General features: G+C 35.7%; 1 protein-coding gene across 2 annotated transcripts; it reads left to right on the plus strand.

Annotated features, from left to right (window-relative positions):
- The first annotated feature begins 2,770 nt into the window (after positions 1-2,770).
- LOC145121181 (increased DNA methylation 1-like) lies at positions 2,771-10,324 on the plus strand. 2 transcript variants are annotated; one of them, XM_079056964.1, is made up of 19 exons: positions 2,771-3,252; positions 3,959-4,058; positions 4,596-5,066; positions 5,168-5,263; positions 7,071-7,135; positions 7,342-7,440; positions 7,543-7,624; positions 7,724-7,783; positions 7,874-7,926; positions 8,000-8,166; positions 8,246-8,405; positions 8,522-8,579; positions 8,744-8,800; positions 8,887-9,144; positions 9,228-9,292; positions 9,383-9,439; positions 9,522-9,615; positions 9,709-9,849; positions 9,952-10,324. In XM_079056964.1, the coding sequence occupies exons 5-19, from the start codon at positions 7,101-7,103 to the stop codon at positions 10,087-10,089; spliced, it is 1,524 nt and encodes a 507-aa protein (XP_078913090.1). In that variant the 5' UTR covers positions 2,771-3,252; positions 3,959-4,058; positions 4,596-5,066; positions 5,168-5,263; positions 7,071-7,100; the 3' UTR covers positions 10,090-10,324. The 2 variants fall into 2 exon arrangements, with proteins under 2 accessions (XP_078913090.1, XP_078913091.1); XM_079056965.1 differs by having other exon boundaries at positions 4,596-5,059.
- The last annotated feature ends 6,686 nt before the right edge of the window (positions 10,325-17,010 follow it).

Here is a 17,010-nt window from a genome sequence, read left to right on the forward strand (position 1 = left end):
AATAAAACCCTAATTTCCAGGGTTTTGCAACCTATTTAAAGGGTCATTAGCCTCCCTTAGCCTCCCTTACAGCCCCCTTGAGCTCAGAAACCCTAAATCGTATTTACTCTCCATATTTGTGTGTTATTAAGCTTGGAAGGTGGATTTTGGTGAGAAGAGCTTGAAGTCCAAGGAGCTTGGAGCAAGGAGAAGTTGTGGATCCGAATTCTACTCCATCTTAGCATCACTTTGAAGGTAACAAGTCATTACCTTGGATCTCCCTTAGCTAGATCTCTTCATACATGGGTTTAGAACCCTTTCTAGTGTATTGTTGTGGTATTTCCGGATTTAGGGCAAGATATGAGGTTGTAACTTCAGATCTGGACTCCTTTAGCCCCTTATTGTCACAAAGTTCTAGTCTTTGTCAAGCTATGGCCTTCTCCTTGCCTTAAACTTCTTCTTTAGCCTAGTTTTGGCTCTTAAGACCTTGCATGCACGTAAAGTTTGCAACTTTACGTGGTAACTAGGCCCTAGGAGGCTAGATCTACCAATTGGAGCTTTGGAGTAGCTTAATATCATCTGGACAAGAAATGGACTGCATGAACTCGACGAGTCGGATAAGCTAAATCGACGAGTTGGGAAGGGTTTTCCCGTTGTTTAGTTTCTGCATGGACTCGACGAGTCAGTAAGAGGACTCGACGAGTCAGTTAGGGTTTTCTCGACTTTTGGACACGCATGGACTCAACGAGTTGTCTGGAAACTCGACGAGTCAACTGGGGTTTCACGACTTCTCGAGTTCTGGAAGGACTCGATGAGTCAGTGAGCTTCACTCGACAAGTTGGGTCAACATGGACTGTTGACTTTGACCTTGACCAAGGATTGACCATTTTGACTTCTAGGGGTATTTTAGTAAATTGGGAATTTATGGAAGTGGTCCTATGGTGGATATAGGTGGTAGAGTTCGTGGCTGTGATTCGAGAGTTTGATCTTATCACTACAGATTCAACAGGTGTGAGGTGAGTTTTCCTCACTATACTCAAGGGTCTAAGGCACCAAGGCCAACCCTTTTGGATTGTTATCCGGATATGTTATGCTAGTATGATCCATTAGATCAGTATCCTGGTAGATAGAATGGTATTATGCTGTTATGATCTGTTAGACCAGTATCCTGGTAGATAGAATGTTATTATGCTGTCATGATCTGTTAGATCGGTTTGTTTGTCTATAGACTGTTATGTGATTATATGATATATGTGCACATGTTTGATTGATGGTTGAGGCTTATCTGCTTTGTGCGAGAGCCAATAGACCTGAGCTTTCCAACCCGATGGTTGTGGGCCGTGAGTATTCCATCTCGAGGATGATTGGACTCGTAGTATATGGGCATTCCAACCCGATGGTTGTGGGCCTGGGGTATTCCATCCTGAGGATGACTGGACCCATAGTATGTTGGCATTCCAACCTGATGGTTGAGGGCCTGGGGTATTCCAAACTGATGGTTGACTGGACCCATAGTATGCTGTTTGTGATTAAATGTGTATTGTTGTGCGTATGAGTATTTTGGGGGAACTCACTAAGCTTCGGGCTTACAGTTTCAGTTTTGGTTTCAGGTACATCAGATGATCGCGGGAAGGCGAAGGCGTGATCGTACAACTCCTCACATTTTATGATTTTGAATTTTGGAGACTCTGATGTGAAAATATTTTGAAAACACTTTGTAATAATTAATGGTTTTTAATTGGTTGAAAAGTTTTATTTTGGCTTAAATTTTATGGATGTTACAGTTACGTTCTTGTATATTTCTTATAACTTTCCATGTATCACAAATCTGATACACATATCACATGTCCTATACACATATCTATGTGTCATGTTTATTAAACATACACGTCGCGTTCTCTCGTTAACTTATGTTGACCTTTTCTTTAACCAAAACGAGTCGTGTTCTTCTTACGAATGTGTCATGTTCCAAAATTACTCCAAAGGTAACAGAATTTGGAGCGCATCATGTGTGTTCCTTCTACAGGTTGTGTGCAACTAAAGTAAGATATCTTTCTTAAAATAACAACTTACTTTAAAGTCTACACCATCGTGTATAACATAACTTCATATCTCGTAGCATATGTTGATAATAACATTCTCATCCGTCTCATCTACTCCTATTTTCAATTCTATCATACTTGCACCTATATTGTTCATTTCCTTTTTTACTTCTTATTCTTACACAAAAGAAGTAACAAATTATTAGGTCGCTACAGTTCTCTCCCCCTTAAGAAGATTTTCGTCCTTGGAATCTCTTTATAATTTCAGTGATCTTATCACAAGTCCATGATCTTCTCCATGGCTAATTTTAACATATCTTGTTTTGCACAGTATAACAACATACTTTGTCATTTCCTATGCAAAACATTCCGTATTAATTTATTGGTAATGGGTATTATATCATATCTCCCATCCTATTATAACCCATCTGGCATGCTTATATTACTGATCACATTTTGTCTTGCTTTTAAGCAACTACCAATACATGCTCGTTCTTTCTTTCACTATTCTTTCCACAATAGTGGTTATCAAAATACACTATTCATAGTAGAAAAAAACTGACGGAGTTAGCCAATATGACCAACCATTAAAAGTTTTAAAATCATAGGGACCGTCTTTGATTACCTAAAAAGTTTAGGACTAATTCAATTTTTTTAAAAACTATGTGGACCATTTATGATGTTTTTCCTAATTTTATCCTTTACAACTTCAAATATAACAAAATAAAAACCAAAACAAAATACAGGGCTCCGAATCCGTTAAATCCAAGGGTTTTAGGTATTTGAGAACAAATTGATGGCTCGATCTTGATCAAGCTCTTTCTTTTTTACGAATCTGATTGATGATTCAATCATCGTTATAGTCAATCATAAAGAGCTCGCTCGATCGGAATGTTAATAGTTTGGGTTCATGCGAAGCTAAAAAGAGAAAAGAAGAAAGGTCTACGATCTGTTCTGGTATGGAGAACACCGTAGACGGTGTTCATTTCTTCCGGCAAGGAGGCTTAACAATAGAATTCCAAATGATGATTTTGTTAACGTCGACATATCCAAGGAGGAAGAAGAATCCTTGTGTTAAAAGTGAAAAATATAAGTAAAAAAAGGCGATTCAAACAAGTAAGATTTTGGATCTGAAAATCTGAAATTTTCGATGAAGATTGACTTGAAAAATCTCCAACTAACATCAGTGAACTCCTTAGAGTGGTTTTCTTGAGGGGTTCATGGTAAAAAGGTAGATTGCTTTTTTCATAATCATTACTTGCCTCTCATGATTTTTATAGTTACCAAAACAAGAAGCTGTGTTTCTGTAAAGTAGGTTTTTAGAGAGTAATCTTTCAATGAGATTACATGTCAATTGTCATCCCAGAAGTAAATGGTTTCATGGATTTGATTTCATTAATCATTGTATACATCTTAACAACATAGGAAAACTCAAACTATCCAAAATTTGATAGTGTATGTACTATGTAGGAAAAATATTTTGGTGTTCTTATGGAAACTAGTTCCCAAAAATACTACGTTATGCTCTTCAATGTAACAGACTAATAGTTAATGGACAAGTTAGGTGCATGTTAGTTGAAAGGTATTTATGAATCTACTCTAAGAACTTTAAATGCTGACTGATTCTTGTCAAATTTCTAATGTGAACTCTTTTGAGGTTAATGAACTAAATGCCTATATCTCAAACCCAAAGATAGAATGATATATGTGGATCTAAATGAACTTTTGTTGCCATTTATGCAACTTTATATGTTCTTTGCTAATGAACACTTTATCATGTAAAACTTTGGCCTTAAGTATGAAGTATATTTTCTATATGGAGACTGAATGTGCTTGATTAGTCTCTAATATTTGATCTTTCAGTTCTTAAATAAACCATATAACCTGTAAATATTAATGTAATCATCTTGACTTGATCATTGCTGTAAATTTTACAGTTCGTTTTATTGGTTGAGGGTATTATAAATACAATGCAAGTGAGGACCTTGTGAATGCAAAGTGAGAAAGGACTGTTGGCCGTGCAATTGTGTCAATGAGGTACTATTTTTCAAGTCTTTTAGTATTATTTGGGTTCTTTGAGAAAAGTCAGAATGATTATTAGTCATGTGTGACACACACACTCTCTCTCTCTCTCTCTCATACACACACACACAAACATGACTAGTTGCTGCAATTAAAGTATTAATTTAACCTTTTCTATATCATTATTTTTGTCGCTCTTTCATCATAATGGAAATTGGAAGGTCTAATTTCCAAAGATTCTTTCCATTAGTTTCAAGATGCTACCACTTAAGATTGTTCATCATTACTGCCTGATGAATAATCTTTATTATTAAGTTTTTAATGTTAATTGTAATAGCTGTGAGGATGAACATGGAGTTGTACTTCTGGTTGGTGTAATTTCAGAAGCAAACCTTGATGGCTTGAATCAATTGCCTAAAAGAGATTATAAGTTTAAGAGCATTTTTGACATATGTACGCTTTACTATAATCGTGTAGCAGTTTAATAAAAGAACATATACCACTAACTTTTTTTGTATCTTCCCTTTTAACTTGTGTAGTGGATATCTGCAGGGCTTTTTGGGGAATTCGGATCTTTGGAATCTCCAAGGCTAAATGGAGGATTTTGAACTTTGAACTCATGGCATTTTGGAGAAGTTGGAACTTTGAACTCAACAAGGCGTTTTGGAGAATTTGGAACTTTGAAACCTGCAGGGCTTTCGGGGGGATTTGGAACTTTGAACTTTGCAGGGTGTTTTGGGAATTTGGAACATTAAAATCCACAGGGGTTATTAGGGATAAAGAACTTTGAAATCTATAGGGCTTATTGAGGAATTCGGGACTGACTTTGGCCATTAATATTATTTATCTAAAGTGTTTATGATAAAGTGTAGCAGCAGAGGACCACTTTCCATGCCTTAAAGAAAGTTTTGTCCATTCGTGAGCTTTTTCTGTCATTTATGCCACTTTATATGAACACTTCATTAAGCAAAAGTTTGACCCTAAATATGAAGTATACTTCAATATGGAGACCGAAGGTGCTAGGTTAATCTCTGATATTTTATCTTTTACTTCATAAATAAATCATATAACCTGTAAATACTAATGTAATCCTCTTGACTTGATCATTGCTGTAAATTTTGCAGTTTGTTCTGTTGGTTGAGGGTATTACGGTACAATGCAATGAGGACCTTGTGAATGCAAAGTGAAAGGACTACTGGCCTTGCAATTGTGTCAATGAGGTTATATTTCTCATGTCTTTTAGTATTATTTGGGTGCCTTGATATTATATTTTGGTGCATACTTTTATGTGTTTAAATATAAAGTTTGGTGATTTATGTTGTGTATGGTAACATGTTGTACAATATGTGCTATGTATGTTTTTATAAGCTCTAAATATCAGTCTTACCACCTCTTTGTTTTAGTTAGAATGAAAATTTGAAGCTATGTATATCAGTCTATAAGCTCTCTCTCTCTCTCTCTCTCACACACACACATGACTAGTTGCTACGCTTAGGGTATTACTATTAATTGAACATCTTCTATATCTTCATTTGTGTCACTCTACATCATAATGGAAGTTAGAAGGTCTAATTTCTAAAGATTCTTTCCATTAGTTTCTACTTTCTAGATCCTACTACTTAAGATTGCTCATCATGACTTCTTCACATGTCTATTGCACTCTCATAAATAATCTTTTATTAAGTTTTTAATGTTAATTGTAATAACATATGTCTCACCACTTCTACCCTATTTTGGAATCAAATGAGTTATAAATATGGGGTGTTATTTGGCATTTTTGCTAAACATATATACTTATTTAGCATAAGTTTTGTGCTTTAAATGTATAGAGAATTAGCAATTTCTTGTTTTGAAACATTGTTATTTCTAAAATTTGTACATCTAGAATAAGAATACATATTTTTTTTTTCATTTTGTATTTTAATTATTGATATTTAGAATTGAAAACTTACTAATTAGTTACATTTTGTTAATGATCTACAAAATATTCAAAACTCAAAGCTTGATTTAGTGATCTTATTTTTACATCATGCCTATTGAAAACTTGGGTATCAACTGGGGTAGGGACATTGTGATATACCTCCTCCATGTGGGACCTGTTCGTCGGGACGTGGACGAATGTCGTGTACCCTTTAAACAAGTTTACATTTCAAATTTCAATAATATATTTTTAACTAAAATGTGGTTGGGTTTTCAAATCCTTTTATAGACAAAACTTCATTATATATATTGAGTCATTAATAGCCATTTTCACAAAGTTGACTTTGAGTCTACCTCTCTGTCTAGGGTTTCTTTGTGTATTTAATCCACCCCCTTTTCATCTCCTCTAGCCGCTTCTCACTTCTTTGGATCATCTTTCCTCCTGCTCCATCATCTGCATCCGAGGTCTGTCTGTCGATCCCTTGTAGTCTCGATCCTAATTTTGTATCAATCATTTATTGGGAGTGTGTGTGTGTGTCCGTGTGTATGTTACATTTTTAGATTTTCTAGGATTTTTCTGATTCTAGATAAACCAATAGTTTTGAATTTGGTTATTTACTTAAGGATTTTGCATCAATGTGGCTCGATCTAGTGATTGTAGCTTTATCCACCATGCTTCGGTGTATCTTTTAAATTTTTCTACTCAAAGTAAATCGATGGATTTTGTTGCTAATTTAGTACATGCTTTTGTTAATGTATATTATTTTCTGTAAAGATCTAATGTAATTGTGGGTTTTTAATGAAAACGGTGTAGAATCGATGCGATTTCTCATACCAAGTTTAATGTTGATATTTATAAACATTTGAGGTCATTTTTTTTAGAATTTAAGTATTTTTTCTTAGGGATCTTTCATCCTTGGTAAATATCTCTCTCGATCTGGTTGATGGATTTTGTTGCAAGTATTTTTCATTGAGAAAAGAGTCATGAAAAGACAGAAGAAAATTGTATTTATTTAAGCCAACTAGTCCCTTGTTCCATTCTTTATTTATACAAGAGATTATCAAGTTTATAACTTTTTTGACACCTCTTTTTATGTGATTACGCAGTTCAATAGCACTAAAATTCTCTGAAGCAATATGGAAAGGGATTTATCTCAAGAGCAGAATCAAAGGTAGGTTGTGACAAAGTGAATTATTATTTTTTTTAAAAATTTTGAGGTAGATAATATTCATCTTTATTAATGATAATTTTATGGCATGAATGTGTAGGTCACCAAAGTCAGTTTTGAATTCCTCAAAAAACCTTATAGATTTCAAAGTTCTTTATCCTCTAATAATTCCTCTTAAACTTATAATCTCTTTTTGGCAATTGATTCAGGTTATTAAGGTCTTCTTCTGGGGTTACAACAACCACAAGTGCAGCTCAGTGTTCATCTTCATCCTCACAGATCAAGAAAAACACGAAGCTAACATCCAAGTTATTATTTAATTCTCAAATCATTTACCTCTTAAATCGCACTATAAACAAATACGTAAAAGCTAACTTTTTTTTGGTCTTTCAATCCTTTCATTTATCAAGGGATCAACAAATGAACAGATTGGTATTTCAAGAAGGCGGATTACCTAATGGAACTGAAGTAGTTTACAAGTCTCATGGAAGGGTATTGAAATTTTTATAACAAATAACAAATAATGAAAATCTTAAATCACTTTATTATATTCCAATCATCTAACATCTTCTTATTTACACTTATTTACAGGAACTTTTAAAAGGTTACAAGTGGGCCCGTGGAATATTCTGTTTTTGCTGCAGTACTGTGGTACTACTTTCTTCTTGATCCCTTAAACTTATACAATATATTTAATAAAATAACATTTTCCTTCTAATCCTTTTAATCTGTGATTATCAGGTTAGCCCCTCACAGTTTGAAGCTCATGCTGGCCAGGCCTCCCGCAAAAAACCGTGAGTTATTTATTTATTTATTTAAAGTCTGTATAATCTATTTATATTGATTTTCTTTTTTAATTATATCCAGATATGGAAACATCTTTATTGCAAATGATGTGTCACTCCATGATTATGCATCTTCTTTAAAGCTAACTGTTGGACACCTGTCAAAGAAGAATGATGAACTTTGTGGAGTTTGTAAGAAAGATGGAGACTTAGTGCTCTGTGATGGATGCCCAAGGTCATTCCATAAAGGTAAAAAGATCAATATTTTTGTTTATTATAAAATTTATAATTTATAATGAATCTGATTTTATTCTTTTTTATGACACAGAATGTGTATCTGACACAAGCCCCCCCAAAGAAAAATGGTTCTGCAAATATTGCAGAAACTCTATGAATTTGCAACATTCAGGATCTGATCAAATTGAGAAAATTGCAAAACGTTGCATTCAGATTGATAATTGTGACCTTGTTGCATGTTGTATTTGCAGGTAACCCTAATTTTATAAAATTTGCAACAATTTTTTATACACTAGAAAACTTTGCTAAATCTATTATATCAATTTCAAATCATGTAATCATGTTTGAATAACTTTGGTGTATACAGAGCATATGATTTCACCACAGATGGCTTCGATGATCGGACTGTTATTGTTTGTGATCAGGTAAATTATAATTGGAGTAAATTACATTTTTGGTCCCTGAGTTTATCTGGTTGTTTCAGTTTTGGTTAAAGGTTAAAATGGTCATTTTAGAAAAAATCCGTTATGCTTTGTTTTCTTTTATAATTGTTAGATTTATCCAGTAATCCATTTTCCATTCCTTGCAGTGTGAAAGAGAATACCACGTAGAGTGTTTGAGGGAACACAAGAAGATGTATCTGAAGGTGTGTGAATTTGAATTTGAATTTGAATTTAGTTAATTACTTAAATTTTTTACTTTTTTCACTGGATTTAATATGATGTGTTACAGGAGTTGCCATCTGGCAATTGGTTCTGCAGTGCGGACTGTGGAATACTTAATTGGGTTCTTGAGAGATTGGTGGCATGTGGGCCCGTGAAGGTCCCTCATTCTCTTACGGGTTTAATCAGGGAGACTTCAATGGTCGGTGATGCAAACGGAATCGGAATCGGAATCACCAATTCCGAGATGAAGTTGATTGTTTTGCGTGGGAAAGGAGTTTCTGATGAGAACAGAGTGTTGCTTTCTCAAGCCGTTGATATCTTCCATGTGAGTATAATCTATAAACTATAAACTGCTACTTAATACAGATTAATTAATTAATTAATAACAATTTATTTTATTTCTAACAGAAATGCTTCAATCCTATTGTTGATTCCATTACTGGAAGTGATTTTATTCCATCAATGGTGTATGGGTAAGCAACTATAAAACAAATTAGTTAAAATTTCATTTTTATTTTTAGCATCTAATTTTTTTTTTCTTTTTCTTTTTCTCCAACCAATAGGCAGACAATGGGGGATTCCGACTTCACAGGAGTTCATTGTGCAATGCTCACAATAGAGTAAGCTCACACTTGTCATTTTCTATTTATTTTTATATGCTATACAAAGTTATCATTATTATTAATATTATAAATTGTGCAGATCAAAGGTTATTACAGCCGGAATGTTTCGTGTATTTGGAGCAGATGTTGCAGAACTTCCAATAGTTGCTACCAATGAAACCAACCAAGGAAAGGTAAACATGCTTTTTTACACATTTTCAACATCAATTGTCTATTTTATTTATTTATATATAAAAAAATTGTATGAATACATTGATTGAATTCAGGGCTACTTCCAACTTTTCTTCGACTGCTTTGAGAAGCTACTTGCATATCTCACGGTTAAGAAGATGGTTGTTCCAGCTGCTGAGGATGTTGAATCCATGTGGATTCAGAAATTTGGTTTTCAAAAAGTTAACCCAACTCAGGTATTATTATTATTATTATTATTATTATTATTATTAAGTGGTTTCTTAATTCTTATTATAATGTTACAGTTATCTTATATTATATATTATATATGTGTACAGCGGAGGGAATATAGACAAACATTAACATCAATGGTGGCGTTTCAAGGAACATCTTTGTTAGAAAAGGATGTGGTGGGGCCTCATGCTGGACTTACCTTTCAAGATGGTTTCCGTTTCAGTCTTTCTACGCATAAGTAAATTAAGCAATGAATGAATGATTGAATAATAATACCGTTTTGGTGGATTTGTTAATGAATGAATGATTGAATAATAATACCGTTTTGGTGGATTTGTGTTTTGTTTATGGTTAAAACTACACACATCCATCTTGGGTAAGATGGATGTTTTTACTCTTTGTGTTGTATAAGAAATTCGAAACAAGTTTGGAATTGTTATGACTTTTGACTTATGAATGTGTGTTGACATTTAGACTCGTGCTTTGTTTCTTATGTCTTGATTGGGAATGAAATATGTTGTCTTAAAAAAATCCTTTATTTCGGTTTAAGAAAAAGAGAGTCCATTACATTAAGAAATAGATATTGAATACAAGAGGTCTTTCTCGATCATTCTCCTTGCCTCTCATCCTTTGAGAATCATAAAGATCGTTTTTAAGTTTGAATATGTTCATTTGGAATCTATTATCTTCTACTTCAGATTTATTTACTTACTTTATTGATTTTTATTTAGTGGGTGTTTGGGAGTGCTTAAATTAAATTATTAGCTTATTGCAAAAAGCCAATAAGTTAAAAAAAATGTTTGGGTTGTTCGAAAGGATTTTTCAAATGACTTTTTGGCTAAAGAAAAAAAGGGAGTTTTAAAAAGTAATAAAATTTTGAGATTAAAAATCACTCTGAAACACCCGTTTAATATCAAGATTTTAGTCTCTATTTTGTTAATGTTATTCCTTAAGTCTCATCGAGTTATATTCCTCAACCAAGTGGAGTGGAGCATGTGTTACATGTTTAACAATGGTCATGGTAATTAGTTGGTGCATAGATTTGATTGTCTAATGCATGCATCACATTAAAGTTTAACAACTTTATTAGCCTAACCTTAAGATTTTGTCTATCTCTAGTTACAATTGTTAATAGTTGTTAACAACTATGATTCAAGTCAACAAAGTTAGATTGGTTCTCTAAGCTCTGTTAACTTAGGTATATGCAAAAAAAAAAAATTATATTTTTAATAACACATATTGATCTTTAACCAAACAATCATGATAAATTAAATAAATCTAATAATCCTATTAAAAGAGATCTGTAACATCCGTTGTAAGGTATTTTCTTTTCCAGTCCCTTGTGTTTGTAAGAGTTTGCAAAAGAGGTCCTTATGTTGGGCGTACAAAGCCGTACGCTGGGCGTAAGTCAACGTATTATGACGGGTCAACATTTGAGTACGTTGGGCGTACATGTGTGTATGTCTGGCGTACTCGTGCTTTCCCAAAACCCTAATCTTTTGGGTTGTGACCCCTATTTAAGCATCATAATCCCTCTTGGACCTTCTTATGACCAACCTCCACATCCTCCAAACCCTAAAATCGACCCTTAGCTTTTGTGAGTGAGATTTGAAGCTTGAAAGTAATTCTTGAGTGTTCTTAATATTGAAGGAAGATCATTCAAGAGGTGAAGGTACATCCTAACTTTTAGATCCAGAATCTTCATCTCATTGTCCACCTTTTTGAGGTATAAAGTTCAAACCTTAGAGCTTATTTTGATAGATCTTGTTTAGTCTTGGATTTGAGTTCATTTTGTCCCATAACATTGACCTTTGTGACTATGGAATACTCCACAGCTTATAAGTTGTCCTTTCAGACGTTTTAAGATGTTTAGGGTCATAAAAATGTTAGTTTGGCCCTTTCCCTTCTCCCATGCAAGAGTTATGGAGTCTTTAGTGAAGTGAAATGTTAGGGTTTTGGGTTTTAGCTCTTTGTAGCCATGCAAAGGCTTAAAGTCAAAGACTTTATGGTTTAAGATGTCTCTTTATGGCTAGATCTAAAGTTTGAATAAGAGTCTTAATGATTAAGACCTTAAATAGTTTAATGTTGGAAACTACCGCGTACGCCGAGCGTACTTCTGCCCAACGCTCTACGCCCAACGTAGAGAAGTGTACGCCGCACGTACAGCCGCCATTGACTTTCTTTGACTTTTGACCAAATGTGTCTTTTTGGCAAGTTGTGAGGGTTTTGGATCTTAGGAGGGGCAAAATGGTGTTTTCCACAAATTATGGATTAGACTTTGGCTTGGGATTAGTGAAGTATGAAAAATTACCTTAATTATTAATTAGGGTTAATTGGTGTAATTATTAGGCGGAGTCTAGTTCCGGCAGTTCGGATATGAGTTCTATCAGTCATTTGTGCAAGGTGAGTCTCCTCATTTATTCTTATCTGTGTGGTAGTATAGATTTATACATATATGATGACCTGTTGGGTCTATGTGCTATTACTGTGATATGTGTTATCTTATGTGTACTAAGACTTTGGGTAGTCTACAGGGTTGTGAGCAACATGGCGTGCTGTTTGTCCACTGAGACTTCGAGTAGTCTCCACGGTTGCTAATAAACCATAGTTGTTATATGTGATATTTCGGGGGAACTCACTAAGCTTCGTGCTTACAATTGTTGATTAAATGTGTTTCAGGTACTTATGAGGATCGTGGGAAAGCGAAGGCTTGATTGTACACATTCGCCTGCAGTATATGATGTTGAATATTTTTGGGACGCTCTAATATTTTGATGATGATTGTAAGTGACATTATGATTTTCTTGGAATGGTTTCTATGAGAAATGTTTTTATCTACATTTAAAAATGAAAAATTTGGTTTGAAAATTTAGATGTTACAAGTTGGTATCAGAGCCCTGTTTTGAGGGATTTGGATGAACACTCGTGGGATTCCAAACTCAAACTAAGAACTTTTCAAAAAGAAACAAAGAATTTCAAAGGAGAATACCAGATGAAGTAGTGTGTACAATCAGCCAGAGCTCGAGCAATAGTTTCCCAAAATATCTCTATTTATTTTGTGTGTAATGTTGAGCTACTATCTTATGAACTGATAGAACTACATGTTGAGTGATGGTCTAAGGATCTTTCGGGAAGAGTGTGTTAGGGTTGTCTGATCTGAGATGCCTTTAGCCTAGGAGATTGCTTTTACAAGATTGAACCTATCCTTGCAATTTGCTTAGTGTATGCTGCATAATTGTATGTAGTTAGGATTTTATAGCCTTAGAATGCCTGACTTAGCCTTTCTTCCTGTTCCTTTTTTGGTTGTGGACTTGAGGTAGAATCATTTATTCGACTGTCTATTGATTCCTATTGTAACATCCATAAAATTCATGTAAAATTTAAACTTTTCAAACATTCCAAAACCATCCATTGTTTACAAACTGTTTTCAAAATAATCCAATATCAGAGTTTTCCCAGAAATCACAATGTGAAAAACGAGGAGGTGCACGATCAAGCCTTCGCCTTCCCGCGATCATCTGATGTACCTGAAACAAAATCCACAACTGTAAGCCAAAAGCTTAGTGAGTTCCCCCAAAATACCCGCACAACAATAACACACATATAATAACATCATATTATGGGCCCAATCAACCATCGGGTTGGAATGCCCCAAGCCCTCAACCATCGGGTTGTAATGCCAATATACTATGGGTCCAATCATCCTCGGGATGGTATACCCTCGACCCTCAACCATTGGGCTGGAATACCAACATACTATGAGTCCAATCATCCTCGGGATAGAATACTCTCGCCCCTCAACCATCGGGTTGGAATGCCAACATACTATGAGTCCAATCATCCTCAGGATGGAATGCTCTCGACCCTCAACCATCGGGTTGGAATGCCCCGGTCTGGTGGCTTACGCACAAAGCAGTAAAGCCTCAACCACCAATCACACATATGCATATATACCAGATAATCACATAACAATCTACAGACAGTCAAACCGATCTACAAATCACTAAGCATAGCAACATCCTATCTACGAGGATACCGATCTAACAGATCATAACAACATAGAAACATCCTATCTACCAGGATACCGATCTAACTGATCATAACAGTAACAAATCAAGATAACAATCCAAATGGCCGACCTTGGTACCTTAGACCCTTGAGTATAGTGAGGAAAACTCACCTCACAAGTAGTGCTGAATCAAGAAGATCAAATCCCAACTCTCAGCTCTGATCTCGACTGCCTACAACCACCATGTGACTCACTTCATTAAAATCCCGAATTACCAAAATACCCCCAAAAGTCAAACTTGGTCAACCATGGTCAAAGTCAAAGTCAACAGTCAAGGTCAACAGTCCATGTTGACCCAACTCGTCGAGTGCATCTAGCAACTCGTCGAGTTCCTTCAATATTCAGAAAACGGGAAAAACCCTAGCCAACTCGTCGAGTTGTGAGGACAACTCGTCGAGTTTTCCAGTCTTAACATATTCAGCCCCTTCCAGTCGAATCTAAAGCCCCAAACTACAGATCTGGTCCCCTATGGTTAAGATACCACGTAAAGTTGCTAACTTTACATCCATGCAAGGCATCCAAGAGCTAAAACACTCAAACAAAGCTTACTAAGGGACTTAGGACATGAAGGAGGGCCAAGACTTGATAAAGTTGGCAACTTTAAGTCTATGGAGGCCATGAGATGTCCAGATCTGAAGTCTTCGCTTCATGACATGCTCAAATCCAAGATTGACTCTAAAATAAGCTAATAATGGTAACAAACTCTCAAATAAAGAGATCTAGCAAAGGAATGGCGAAGGTGACGACTTTATACCTCCAAATGGCTGTAACAATACTGAAAATCCCGGATCCAAAGCTTCTCCCTTCAACTTTGAACCACCAACTTCAAACTCCTTCAAGAAAAACTCCAAATAACACTCTTTAAGCTCGTATACACTCGAAATGGGGAAAGAGGCACGATTAAGGTTTTCTCTGGACTGAGGGGACGATGAGGGAGGCCAAAAATGAGAGTTAAGGCCTTTAAATAGGGTGCAAACCCTAAAATTAGGGTTTTCATATTCATCCCTCAACTCGTCGAGTTGGGGCCTTCCAACTCGTCAAGTAGACCCTGAAAGATGCGCAACCATTAAAACTTTACACAAAGAGTTGGAGCCCTCCAACTCGTCGAGTTTCCCTTAAATGTACGTATAAAAAGCTTAAAATTCGTACCTGGAGATTGGGATGTTACACCTATATTGTGTATGATTGGCATACCCGAAGAAAACGGCGAGGATGTCAGAGATCTTTGCGAGGCGAAGTGGTGTTGGGAAAATAGTCTAGGATGAGTTCCTAGATGCTTAGTAGTGGTTCTGAGAAGGGAGTGTAGGGATACCCTTAATAGAGTTCTTGTGAATTTGGGTTTTAAGAGGACGACTTGAGGCAAATACAGATTGGTGTGGAAGGTAGAATTGGTCCCGTACTACTGGAAGCACCAGATCCGTACGCGACTCGAGGAGGAATCTTAGGGTGCTAAGGAACTTGCATGAGTGTGTAAGTGTTTTGTGTATGCGCTTTAGCCTATTTATGATAGTTTTTTTTTTGTGTATTTCAATATGGTGGTTACCCGAGGTTCAGGCTCCAACGATCCTGAGAGGCCGAGTGCTAGTGATGATGAGATCCGTAGGATCATTGCCGCCAAGGTGGCCGCGAAGATCAGAAAGGCCATACTAGAGATGTTCGGGTCTATTAAGAACATGCTGATCGAGACTTTTGACGAGCGCTATGCCGCCGTCACTGAGGTTGCTGTTGCGAGACCATATGGGGGTGATTCGTTATGGTACCGGGAGTTCAAAAACACACAGCCACCCGAGTTTGATGGGACCCATGACCCGATTGCCTCCACAAGATGAATTTATGAAGTTGAGGGTTGTTTCTACACTTGATCCTGTCCGGAGAATTTGAGGGTTCGTTTTGCGCTGAACTTACTTCGCTTGGGAGCGAAGGATTGGTGGAAGTTTGTGACAGTTGACTATTCTCTAGCGGAGCGTTCTACGGTAACTTGGGAGAGATTTGCTGAGATGTTCAGAGATGAGTTTGTGCCGGTGCTAGAGAGAGAAATTATGAAGTAAAATGTTGATGAACATTTGGTTTAGGAGGGTACGAATTGAGTGTGAATCGGCTTTAGAAGTAAATGAGAGTTTTTTTTTGTACGAATTGATCCCGAACTTATTTTTTGGCTTTTATAGAGGCACAATGTGAGTTTTTTTTGGTCTAAAAGGTCACTAAATCGGCTATTACAGGGTTGCCAACATGGACTAAAAGAGCAGTTCGTATCCTAGTTTAGGGACCCATAAAGCCCGACAAAAGCTTTAGGGACTCAATGGGTAAACCCTAGAAAGTTCGTAGTGCATTTGTGTCATTTCCTTTTAATTATAAAAACATGCAGTTTTTTTTTTTTTTTTATAAATAATGTTGTTATTTACACATAACAGCTGTTAAAGTGCAATTTTTTTATTAACAATATTGTTTTTATTGTTAAAACATGCATTTTTTTTAATAAAATGTGCAGTTTTTATGCTAAATAGCATAGTTTTTATTTGTTCCAAATGTTAATAACGTTTGTAATTTTCTTTTTGTAGACACCTCATTTGCACGTGATCTAAGTAAAGTCCCGTAGTGTGCCGATTTCAAAGCCTAATTCGGTCCAAAATCCGAAACTCAGTTTAGTACCTGGAACCGGACCGGACCAGACCAGACCGAACCCGATACACCCAAAACCGGTCCGGTTTTCGGGTAAGAAAATTCACGATTTTCGGTCTTCGAACTTGGCCAAACCGGGTTTGGCCTGTTGCTCATCCCTATATCGAAGTATGATATTTTTGCATTGAATTTTATTTTTGAGCACGTATTATAAAGGAAATTGGGAGTCTCACAATTAGGAGTTTTTAATGGACTTTAGTTCCATGAAGATAAAAGAGTTGCGAACTAAGTCGTAAACCCTTTGTCAAATTGTCTAACAATTTTATTTAGTCCAAAAATATTCCACCAAAATCACATTGTTCATGATTAATGATAAAATTATGAACACACCATAAATAAGAAATAAGAAGACACTTTTATTAAAACTTTTACACAAGAAATCATCATTCTAATCCTATACAAATCAATCTAACCT

This window comes from Lactuca virosa, chromosome 6, assembly GCF_052849685.1.
Source record: "Lactuca virosa cultivar CGN04683 chromosome 6, Lactuca_virosa_CGN04683_v6, whole genome shotgun sequence".
NCBI classification, from domain to species: Eukaryota; Viridiplantae; Streptophyta; class Magnoliopsida; order Asterales; family Asteraceae; genus Lactuca; species Lactuca virosa.

Bases quoted from the DNA above. Each gene is read 5' to 3' on its own strand.
- LOC145121181 (XM_079056964.1), top strand. From the start codon at position 7,101: ATGGAAAGGGATTTATCTCAAGAGCAGAATCAAAG. The intron at 8,801-8,886 runs GTGTGTGAATTT...GATGTGTTACAG, and splicing joins ACAAGAAGATGTATCTGAAG to GAGTTGCCATCTGGCAATTG. The intron at 9,616-9,708 runs GTAAACATGCTT...GATTGAATTCAG, and splicing joins ATGAAACCAACCAAGGAAAG to GGCTACTTCCAACTTTTCTT.